General features: G+C 35.9%; 1 protein-coding gene across 2 annotated transcripts in view; it reads left to right on the top strand.

Annotated features, from left to right (window-relative positions):
- Positions 1-12146, top strand: part of RAD18 (RAD18 E3 ubiquitin protein ligase) — a 129424-nt gene that overhangs the window by 55094 nt on the left and 62184 nt on the right. For both annotated transcript variants that reach the window (XM_081935317.1, XM_081935318.1), the window contains exons 7-9: positions 2682-2866; positions 9580-9656; positions 11938-11998. In XM_081935317.1, coding sequence (XP_081791443.1) covers positions 2682-2866; positions 9580-9656; positions 11938-11998 — 323 coding nt within the window. The remainder of the gene's footprint in view (positions 1-2681; positions 2867-9579; positions 9657-11937; positions 11999-12146) is intronic.

The following is a 12146-nucleotide window of genomic DNA, read 5'->3' on the forward strand; positions in this document are numbered from 1 at the left end:
AAGTTTGAAAGTACATATTTTCCCAACCTCCATTAATTACAGTGGAAGAAATGAAGGCAGGTCCTTTCCAAGACACTGACTCTTCCCCCGTTTTCCTTTCAATTCAACTCACTCTTGTCAGACTGCTGTCCAGGTTTTTCTTCCTGTCTCTCAAGGTTATTCTCATAGTCCATTACATTGTCCCCATCACAATTTCTGAATTAATCTTGGAGAAAGCTTCAGTTTTGATTGATTATCAATGTATGCATCCTAGTTGAACTGAACATATAATAAAGCACATACATAATATATAAACCAGAGGTGTATTCTAATTTATAAGGATGTATTTGTGGAAAGTGAATGCATTACTGGTCTTCTGTTGAATTCTTTTCTTAATTGATTCAGTCCCAGCATATAATACTTATAATTGTTCTACAGCATTTACCGGGTAGCATCTCCTATTTTATTTACAATATAACATATGCGAACATTTATAAATACCCTAATATAGTGAAGACTTTGTATGTGTATATTTATATAACATTTCAATATAGGTAATGTTATATTGAATAATAATTGTATAACTCCAGTAATTTGTTTACCTATAGATATAATAATTTTAAATACATATTAAAAAAAGACTGAAGGAATTTCTTTTAATTCCTTTTTTACTAGATTTTCCTAATAAAATTTGGAAAGTATGTTGGATTGACCCTATAAATAAAGCAGTACCTGATTGAAGTTTGTTTGGCAGGAAGTCTGATCCACAAGTAGAAATCGATAGCAGTAATTTTGCATTTCCATAACTGCATTACTAGTTCAAAACTCTGCAAGTTCAACTATTTGTTGAATATAGTGAATATGCGGATAATAGTTTTTGCAAACTATGGAAACTGCATTTTAAAGAGGAAGAAAGAGAGAACGTAACTGGAAGTCAGTTTTGATTAGCAGAGTCTGTGTATGTAATCCTAATTAAATAGTGCTTACATATATATGGCCATAAGAAAGGCGGAGTGTCAAAGAATTGAGACCTTTGAACTATGGTGCTGGAGAAGGCCCCTGAGAGTCCCTTGGACTGCAAGGCAATCAAACAGGTCAATCCTAGAGAAGATCAATCTTGATTGCTCTTTAGAAGCCAGATCCTGAAGATGAAACTCAAATACTTCGGCCACCTAATGAGAAGGAAGGGCTCACTGGAGAAGAGCCTAATGCTGGGAACGATTGAGGACAAAACAAGATGGGGACGACAGAAAATGAGGTGGCTAGATGGAGTCACCGAAGCAGTCGGCGTGAGCTTAAATCAGGGGTGTCCAAACTTGGGAACTTTAAGAATTCTGGGAGTTGAAGTCCACAAGTCTTAAAGTTCCCAAGTTTGGACACCCCTGGCTTAAATGGACTCCAGAGGATAGTAGAGAACAGGAAAGCCTGGAGGAACGTTGTCCATGAGGTCATGATGGGTCGGACATGACTTCGCGACTAACAACAACAACATATATGGATGTATATATATATGCTGGTTTTGTTGTATTCGGGTCTTTTCCCATGTAAGGTTGAGATTGTCTTTGCAACGTTTCGGCAGGATCTCACCTGCCATCCTCAAGCGTTGGCTCAAAATGTGCAAAGACAATCTCAACCTTACACGGGAAAAGACCCGAATACAACAAAACCAGCATACCTACATCCGTGAAAATCTATGAAAACAATATATATATGTTCTACTTAATACATTGTCTGTCCTTCTGTTCGATCACAATATATGCATTTGTTCCAGTCTTGTCATCTTAACTTATACCAATCATAAAATCTATTCCATACCTCGAAATATTCTGATTCCCCTTATTTTTAAGTTTCGAAGTGAGCCTATCTGCTTCTGCACAGGCCAACACTTTTCTGATTATATCTAGCTCTGATGGTGTATTTTCTTTTTTCCAATGCTGTGCATAGGTTATGCGCGCTGCAGTCAGTATATGTATAATTAGATAGAGTGTATCTTTCTTAAACCCCTCCGGTATTATGCCTAGGAGAAAAGTTTCTGGTTTAAACATAATTTGTTCTCCCACCATTTGTTCTAACCATGATTGAATCATTTTCCAATATTTTTTTGCCTCATTGCACGTCCACCACAACATATATGGCATTTTTGTGGCTTGCTGATTGTTGATATTTTGTTAGGGTTTTTGAATATGCTTTTTGAAATAAATAAGCAGGAATAATTTTTTTGAGAAATAAGAGATGTTAGTCTAAATGAGTTTCATCAGCTACTTTCTTATGCTCTGTATAATAACAGAGAATGGTACCATTCCTCATTAAATATTTGATTATTAGCTTTTAAAATATTTACTTGAGTGCTGCACCTATCCCTTTGGCTTAAGTTGTTATTATAAGGATAAGAAAATAAAGCTCTCCAAAAGGAAAATGGGATATAAGTAATAATTTAATGAAATAGTATATTGATGTTGGAGATAGAAATGGGACACGGCAAGGGGCTGCAGAGGGTTAAAAATAAAATAAATACTGTCAAAGTAAAATAACATTAATCACGATATCTGGAATAAACTTGCCCACATAGACCCTGCAACCTATTTGTGCCCTGTAACATATTTATGTGTGCCTCATAGATTGAGTAAAAATATGTACATTTGTTCATTTTGTCTTACAGGAAATATTTTTATATGTTTCCCTTTTATGATTTTTCCTCCTAGTTCTGGACAAAAAAGAAAGTTACTGCCGAAACTGGTTTACAGTTTATTTTCTGACCGTGATCTGAAGAAAAGACTGAAAGAACATGGATTGTCCACCCAGGGAACAAAACAACAGCTTATTAAACGACACCAAGAATTTGTGCATATGTATAATTCAGAGTGTGATTCTCTAAATCCTAAATCAGGTAGGAAAATGAAAATGTAGATAGTGACTTCCTTTAAATAGTGGTGTTTCTAAAGATATGCTTCTTCCTAACATTTATTTTTCTTGCCATTTTGAACGAATATAACTTTAACTTGCCAATCTATTATTACTCTCTGAAATGCTTTATATGAGACTTGCTTTCCATGAAATGTCTGCCATGATTGAAAACATTGAGCTTACATGACCATGGCAACAGATTTGAATTGTAAGCAGTTTGTGCGCATATTAATTCAAATTCTTTTATGCCTATATATTCATGTTTTTCACCCTTGAGAACTTTAAGATGTAGGCACTTCCGCTTCCAGAATTCCTCAGGCAGCATCGAAGTTGAAGTCCATATGTCTTAATGTTGCCAAAGTTGAAAAACACTACTTTATATATCAACAGTATTTAAGCAAATCGTATAGTGATATCAAAGTCATGGGGCCTTCTTACAAAATAACCTTTTGTTTATTCAGCCCCTTGAGGTAGGGCAGGTGAAGAAACAGATACTGGAGCCCTGGTGGTGCAGTGGTTAGAATGCAATATTGCAGGCTAATTCTAGTGGAATTCAAACTTAATCGGCTCAGGATTGACTTAGCCATACAAATTTCTGTAAAATGAGGATCCAGATTGTTGGAGCAATATGCAAATAATGCTGACGTTGTAAACTGCCTAGAGAGGGCTGTAAAGCACTATGGAACACTAAGGGCTATTTCTATTGCTACTGGATTGCTGTTGTTACAAGGTATAGTAAGAACGTCTTAAATGTTTCCTTCTGCACTGTGTTATGCTAAAGACAGGATTATCTTGAGTTTCAATGGATGAGTTTCTCCATCTTCCTTCCCATAGCTAAGTGGATGTTTGCTTAATTATTCTTGCACTCTTTCTTCAAGGCTAGCATACTCCTCTACACTGGCTAGCACTTAAAAGTACTTCCAGGTGATGTTCCTGTGTATTGTGAAACTCACCTCTGATTTTTAATTGCTGCAGATGTCTCTTGCCCATGTGTGGAAATTCAGGCATCTTATTTTGGATTTGATGTGTTTCTCTCATTGGGGCTGTGTAGTTCCTGCCTGCCAATTTCAAAAGAGAGTGGATGGCTTATGATGGCATAACATTACAACATAGAAAACCAAAGGCCTAATCATAATAGCACGCAGGCCTAGAAATGTCACCTTTGGGGAGGCAAAACCTTCAAGCATCTCTGAATAGCTATCTGAAGAGCCCTGTTTTCCGCAGTATTTCAAAAGTAAAATAGGAAATGGGTAATCCAAAAAATAGGAGTAGGTGGTTGTTCCATTGGTATAAGATGCAGACATAATTATTAGGCACACTTTAAAAGTGTGAAGGTGCTCTAAAGAGAACTTAGCGGGGGAATCGCCGACTCAGTTCTGACAAATACTTATTCTATTATGGCTAAAAGCAAAGACATCCTTAGTGTGACTTAGTGCTACAGTGGGGAAAATATGACCAAAGGGCACAGGTATTTGTCTGCAGCAAAAGGAGACATTTTACAGTTTACCACATGACTGTGATTAAGCTGTTTCAGTTAGTCAGAGCCAACAACAGAAGAGTTTGATCTAAGTGATTTGATTTGTTAAAATTTTAGCCAGAGGTAGAGAAACATGATATAAACTCAAGAAGAGCTGTGCTGGATGAAACCAAAGGCCTAACTAGTCCATAAAGGAGAAATAAAGGCCTCTGGAAAGCAGGATATGAATGAAAATAAACCCTAATGCTTTAGTTTCCTAGCAACCAGAATTGAGAATAGTGTTTAGCTAATATGACTAGTAGGCATTGTTAGGCTTAAACTCTGAATTTATCTAACCCTGTTTTAAGATTGTCTATGTTACTAACTATTACTGTTTTACATTGTTTACAATGAAAAAAGTTGTTCCTCTGTGCTGAATCAATAACTGTTTGGATGCATCAGATATTGTTGGATTCTAGCGTTATGAACAAGAGAAATCTTTTTTAGATCCATTTATAACTTTGTAACTATTAATTATCTGCCTTTGTTCACATTTTTTGCTGCTTTTCCCTGCTATATTAATAAATAATGTTTGGGAAAGAGTGTAACTTTAAACAATGATTTATGAAATCATTTATGAAAAGGTTGGTTCACTTGTACTTTCTCACACATTACAGTGACTCACAAGGTGTGCATGTGTCATATATTCATAGAGGCTAGGCTCAACTCCACTGTGTGGTGGACTTTAGCCATTCTTAGTATGTTTCTTCTGTCATACCTACTTCTTTAGTGACTATATATCAAGTAACATGGATTCCCAAAGTGAATTAAGTAGTTCTAGGTCTTAATCAGATGGTGTCTTGAGTCCTCTATCATACTCTACATGTGTGGATGGTAGGGAAAGGTTTATGCTGTGTTTGGATGGATTGTGGACTACCATAGTTCCCTCATTTCTACATAGAGGGGACAGTATGCTGCTTGATATGCTTAAGGTAAGGTCTCTGAAACAATGACCCAATGCGGCACAGGTTGTCTGGTAGTATATACAAACCTGGAACAGGGAATATTAAAGCGACTGTAGTGGTGTGTAGATTTTGAAATACAAGTGATTTTCATGATACTGTCAGGATTCCAAGTAACATACCCATAGCAAACAAAACTCTGAGACAGGCAATTTCCTCAAATAGGTTTAATGAATATATCATATTTGCACAGGCTGGTGAAAACTGACTCTGATTCTTCCCACGGTTTTCACCTAATTAAAAGTAAAAGTTTGTCACTTTCTCAAAACAATCAATCACATGGTCCAATCAGGATACTGTCCAGTTGCTAGATGACTCCACCTGCAGGAATGTCCTTGGTTCCCAAGAGAAAGTATTTCATTTTGACTACAACACCCCAACTCTCTCTATTCCCCCCTCCCTATCCCTTTTGTCCAGTGTCTCAGCCCTGAAGTTTCAAAATGGCCCCAGTCAGGCCGGATTCAGGGTTGACATAGGGCATTCTGTGGATGCCAACTCCAAGAATCTTAATGAAATTCAGTATAAAACTGAACTTTCTGAATTAAACTATAATCCTGTTCATATTTTCCTACATTAATTTTCACTGTCCTCAAAGGAACTATTTTTCTAAAGTATTTTTATTATATAGTTTTCCTCATTTTTCATCACAGTTTCAGCTTTGCAATGACAATATACTGGTTATAGCCACAATTTTTTATATTATACATACTATTATGTCTCCTAGTATACAGTATCATGTTCGAAACTATTATTTCCATATTTCTAACCGAAGGGGGTGTTTATAAATTTTTGGATTCTGCTGTTGCTGATCCTACTCCTCTGCCATTATACATAAATTCAACAAATGAAAGTTCTTGGCAATTAAATAATTTTTGTCTTATTTTTAGTGAACTTTCAGGATTGCATCTTACCTTTCTGTGGTTAATATACAGTGTCATAAATGTCCTTGAGGAAGCTATATTGTTATTCTGAAATATATCCATCATGCAAATCATTTAAGAAACTGTTCTGTAGAAAATATTATAGTCTGGCAGACTGGATTTTTTAATGGCCTCTCTAGCAACTTTTAATGCAGGAACCAGGTTATGAGAAGCTTGTTATCTTACTAATATATCTAAAATATTTTTAAGCTGTCAGGTAGAGCACATTTTCCAAAGTTGTCTACAATAAAAGTCAAACTACAAAATAAAATAATATTGTCACGTTTCGGCGTTCACGTTGCATACAAACGGAGATTCAGTTTGTTTGGTGAAAAACTTTTATCTCTATCTAACAAACTAGTGATAACCAGCACTAAATGACAACATACAAAGGTAATCAAATCCAAGTCAGTTCTAACCAGGTTAACACCATCACCCATATATATACCATTACCCCACCCAGCTCCACCCACAACTCCACCCAGATGACACCCACCCACCAATACCAATCACCATGACCCACACCTCCAGCCACACACCCACTCAGTGTCATCATAGCCTCTTTCATGGTTAGCCGCATCCAAGCAAAGAGTTACATCAGAGGAGGCAGTGGCACCCGAGTAGAAGAGCCACATGCAGCTACAGGCTCAATCGACATCAGAGAGGCAACATCAACGTGGCAGCGTTGCATGGTGGGCATGGTGATGGACAGGGTCCCCCTGGATGGCAGCCTGAGGGCTGACAAGTATAATGATAAATATACAAATATTGATAATATTAAAATGAGACTACATTAGCCTACATAAGATATGTTTTTTGAATAGCAATAGTACTTAGACTTATATACCGCCTCATCCTCTCTAAGTGGTTTACAGTGTCAGCATATTTCCCCCAACAATCTGGGTCCTCATTTTGCCTACCTTGGAAGGATGGAAGGCTGAGTCAACCCTGAACTGGATGAGATTCAATCTACCAAACTGCTGGCAGCTACATTAAGAAATACTATTTCTTAATGTAGATATCTGTATTTTTTATTTTACAAGTGGTTTTTATCTGATTGTGTACTACTCAGAGTTGCTTTTGGGGAACTGTATGGTGAAATTGTCAGCTAAAATGGGGGGCAGTGTGAAGAGGGGGGCAAGATTAAAATCCTTGCACAGCTGGAAGTGACACAGTTCTTACCTCCCCCAGAACCCTGAAGCCCTATCTAACCATTCCCAAGAAAATGCAGTTGGTCTGGCAAGATTCTTGTAAATAGGCATGCAAGAATTAAAGAAAGTAACATTAATCAACTCACAGTGTTATTCTGATTCCTTGCACCTGGCCAATGATCGTCTGTACAAATTTAATAAACAAACAAATACATTAAATAGATAAAATCTAGTCCTAAATCATTAACTGGCTCTGGTAAACAATTGAGTCCTTAGGATTGAAGTGAATGCTTATGTTGATTAAATATAATAGATATCCACTGTTTCACAGCTAAGTGGCCCATGAAAAACAGGCTCCTAATTGTTCATAGCGGTGGATGCGCAATTGCATATGTAAAACTTTTAATTCTGTTCTCAGTGTCAGCAGGTTGGTACAAATGAAGGCGGGGTTCAGAGTCACTTTGACAACCAGTATAATTAGTATAGTATTACCTGACTATTAATTGGCAACATGTCATTAAGATTCCAAATTATGTTGAAAAGGCAGTCCAGTGTAAGGATGGAGTTCAGCCTCGGTATGGTCAAACTATGACTAGTTGAAACATTATTCTTCCTTTTTTGACTGAAAGTTATCTACATATTGATGAAAGTAAATAATTTCTGGATTATTGTCCTTAGCAATCCATGATAATAGTAAATTTCATAACATTGTATTGCTCCTGTGTCATTGCAACCTAAACCAGTCAGGTAGCATATAAATTTAATACATTATTATAATAATAATTATTAAATCACCATGCTGATTCTAAAAGCGGCAATAGTTCAAGGAGAACTAATAGAAAAGTAAAAAAAAAAGATGGCTAGTAGTTTTGAATACCAGTTGTTCACACTATTGTGTTCTAGTAACACAATAGTGTGATGGGATTGTTGCATTTGGATCCGAAACCAAATCTAAATAATCAGCATTGTGGCCACGTAGCCTGAGAGGAAATACATTCTTCAATACTTTAAAACAAGGGTGTCAAACTCATGTTGTCACGGTGTCGTCATGTGATGTATCAGGACTATTTCCCCCTTTGCTAAACTAGGCAGGGGTTAGGGTTAGGGTTAGCCAGCACGTGATGCATCCGGCCCATGGGCCACAAGTTTGACACTCCTGCTTTAAAAGAATATGGGAGTAAATATTGTGAACTTTCACATTATTTGTCGAATCATTAAAATAACAGGCACCCTGCTACTTCTCAGAATATCAATCACTTAATTGCTCATAAGGTGGATTAATCTTAATCACTTACAAGGTCCATGATGGTATAGTGGTTAGAATGTAGTACTTCAGGCTAATTCTGCAGGGGTTCGATCCTCACCAGCTCAGTTGACTCAGCCTTCCATCTTTCCAAGGTCTGTAAAATGAGGATCCAGATTGTTGGGGGCAATATGCTGACTGTAAACCGCTTAGAGAGGGCTGTAAAGCACTATGAAGCGGTATATCTCTAATACTATGTCCAGATAGAGATGTATTGATCGACAGTGGCTAAGAAATTAAAAGTGTTGTTTGGAGAAAAGTTGGTATTCCACAAAATGTGTTGGTAATGTTCAACACACTTCAGTGTTCAGCACACTCAGCACATTTCAGTGTTCAGGTCTCTTAGCCCTTGAACCTCAGCTGCTGATAGTGTTGGAGATAAATAGTTTTGGAGATCTGTCTGTCTATCCATCCATCTGTCTTCTGGAATATCATTCTCTTTTGCTCTTGTAAGAAAATACTTTATTGATTACATAGAGAAAAGTTTAAAGCTCATCGCCGCATCAAGGAGTTCTGGAGAAATCTCACTGGATTCATTTATAGTGATTTTAGAACAAATCTTTCGTAATAATTTCCTCTTTCAGCAATTTCCATTGAACCAGTCTTCTCTCCCCTAGTTAGTTATTAGTTTTACTGTACCTTTTCCTCTATATCTGTTCGATTTTTAATTCCATTTACATATAGTAAAAAAACCTCATTTATAATGCATTTTTTCCCGCACCAATTCCAGTTTTTACATAACAACTGCAAATATTGAGTGCTCTTCAAAATATTTTATTCTGGGATATAGTCACAGTTACTGGAGTGCTAGATTGCTATTAATGGTGTTTGTTTATTCTAACAGTTGCGGAAATAGTAAAAGAACTGGAAAATATTGAAAAGACTCAAGCACAACTTGATGCCAGTAAACCCAAAGGAGATGTAAGTTAATAACCCTTAATTGTAGTCCTGGTGAAGATAATTTTGAATACATTATTCTACTAATTAAAAAACCACAGTGGATTTTTTTTTGCATAATGATGCTAAATTAGTAGGATCATCATGTGGGTTGATATGCGTGGATAATTTTGATGCCAAATCTGACCAAGCTTTTTAGCATGTGATAATCATAGCTTTGAACAGAAGTATGTCCTGCTAAACTCAAGCTTGAGTGAAGATTTCATTTGGAGTCTCTCTCTTATTCTGCTCAAAACCTCTTGTGCCTTCTGCACAAGAACCATCCTCACTGTAGTGCCTGTGCTGCAGTCAGTAGATAGATATTTGTTATACATGTGTCCCTTTTGCTTGATATATCTGTGCCTGTGTTATTTTCTGTTCATATGCCTGTTCAGTGATCTCCCAACCAAAAGTTGACTTTTGAAATGTCACCGCAAAGGCCAAGTAAATGTGCATTGTATGCCCATCTTTTAAAGTTTATATTGATGGGAAATAATGTCAGAAACCATCCGATATTGAATTGCCTGCTAGAAAAACTCCTTCCTTCTATTTAATTGCTACCACCAAATTAAAGCTTTGATGGGTTTTTTTTTTCATTTAAAGCATTTATGTCCTGTCTGTTTAACCACAGAGTTTTAGATTGTGCAAAATAATAAAGCCATTTATTTAAACATAGAAACACAAAACAGCAGGAAATAAAACAAAAAAAAGGCTTATGGTTGACCTTCCTAAAAAGGAAAATTTTCCACCATCTATCAAATTGCTGCTGATTCCATTGATTTGCTGCTGGAGATATAAAAAAATCCATATTGTATGGCAAGGAAGTTTAGAAACTTACCTTCAAAATGAATGAGTAAATGAACGAATATTCACTTAATCTGTGTATTTTGTACTTGGAATTTAGAAGTCAAGCCTGATGCTTAGAAGGTTTATTAAGTATAAACCACTAATGTCTAAACAGCTAGTGATAGGTAGAGAGACATACCAAACTTTTATAGCAGAAATGGGTAATTTGGTATCTGCTAAACTATCTTCTTAATCTGATTTTATAAATTATGATAATGTGATAATGATGATGGTGATGATCATGTATTTAGCATAATACAAAGTGAACCATTACTAATTTACATTTTTCTTGGACCTTATATCAGGTTGGTAGAGCAACTGGAGGATTAAGTTCATTTTTTATAAAACAGTATTTAGTAATTAGTCTATCCCGACTATCCCCCACTTCTCCATGACTGATATTTACTGAATAAATGAATCTTGCACTTTGTGAACCTCTTTGTTAAATACATATATTCTAAGTGCCCCTATCCCAAATGATTTCACAATTGTTCTATGATCATACAGATAGCTAGGTATGTATAGTCTATAGCTGTTGGGGCACATGGATCCCTAGTAGGTCAGTTCTCCCTTTCCGTACAACAATTCCATTTATATTCTTGAAATCTGTAGTACTGTATTAGAAATCTGAAAAGCCTGGCATATTGTTTCTATGTCAGGAACCATAGCATTAATCTTTTGGGCAACGTATGGGCCCATTGAACTTTTTTGGGTGAGATAACATCGGAAAAGTTGGGGAATGATTTCTCAGTTTCTTTTAATATAATCGGAGGAGGTTAAATATGGAAATGAGACTGCTATAGCTGTTATAAATCTTGTATTCCTAATTTATCCTATTTAAGGAAAAAAAATTGCCACTGCTTATGGCAGCTGATCTCTACAAAGTTCAAAAGTTTTGACCGTGACGTTTTTGGGGCTGTGTGCCACTGTTACTGCTTAAGAAGGAAAGTGGAAAAAGGATGATCCTGTGAAACCCATTGACTAGATTTTGTTCACATTCAGCAATCACTTGTGAAACCTGTAGTGGAATGGACAAAGTCACTTTCACTAGCATTGATTGTTTTTTTTCTTTTTGAATAATATTCTGAAGATTCTGAAAAAGGTTTTCCTTGCAGACAAAAATACAAATTCCAAATAAATTTGCTGTTCCGAAAGCATCTCAAATCACTTTGAGATTATGTAGCAGCAGCTTTGGGGCTTTGCTCATAACAACAGGGTATGCGTCACCAATTTTCTATGATTTTTTTTAAAAAAGACCTATCGTTAAAATAAGCCTCTAAAAATTAAATGCTAAAACAATATTGATGGGCAGAAAAGTTTATTTTAGTTTCGAGATAACTATGTCTTAAAATCTTTCAGTTTCAGATTTGTGTCATTCATCTATTAATCTTTAAAAATAATGTTTGTGCTATTGTTGCAGAGTATGATATTTACAAAGCATCAGACAGAGAATGAAATAGATGAAATTCATACAGATTATCGTAAGTAACAAAATTGTTTCATTTGTGTTTGAAAAGAAACTCATACTCTCTTAAGAAATGTACATATTAAAAATGAACTTGTATTAAAATACAAACCTTCCTTTTTTCTATATCATTTTTAATGTAAAATTTCACATTTCTCTCTTAA

This window comes from Natrix helvetica (genome assembly GCF_964273705.1).
Source record: "Natrix helvetica genome assembly, chromosome: 1".
Lineage (NCBI taxonomy): Eukaryota > Metazoa > Chordata > Lepidosauria > Squamata > Natricidae > Natrix > Natrix helvetica.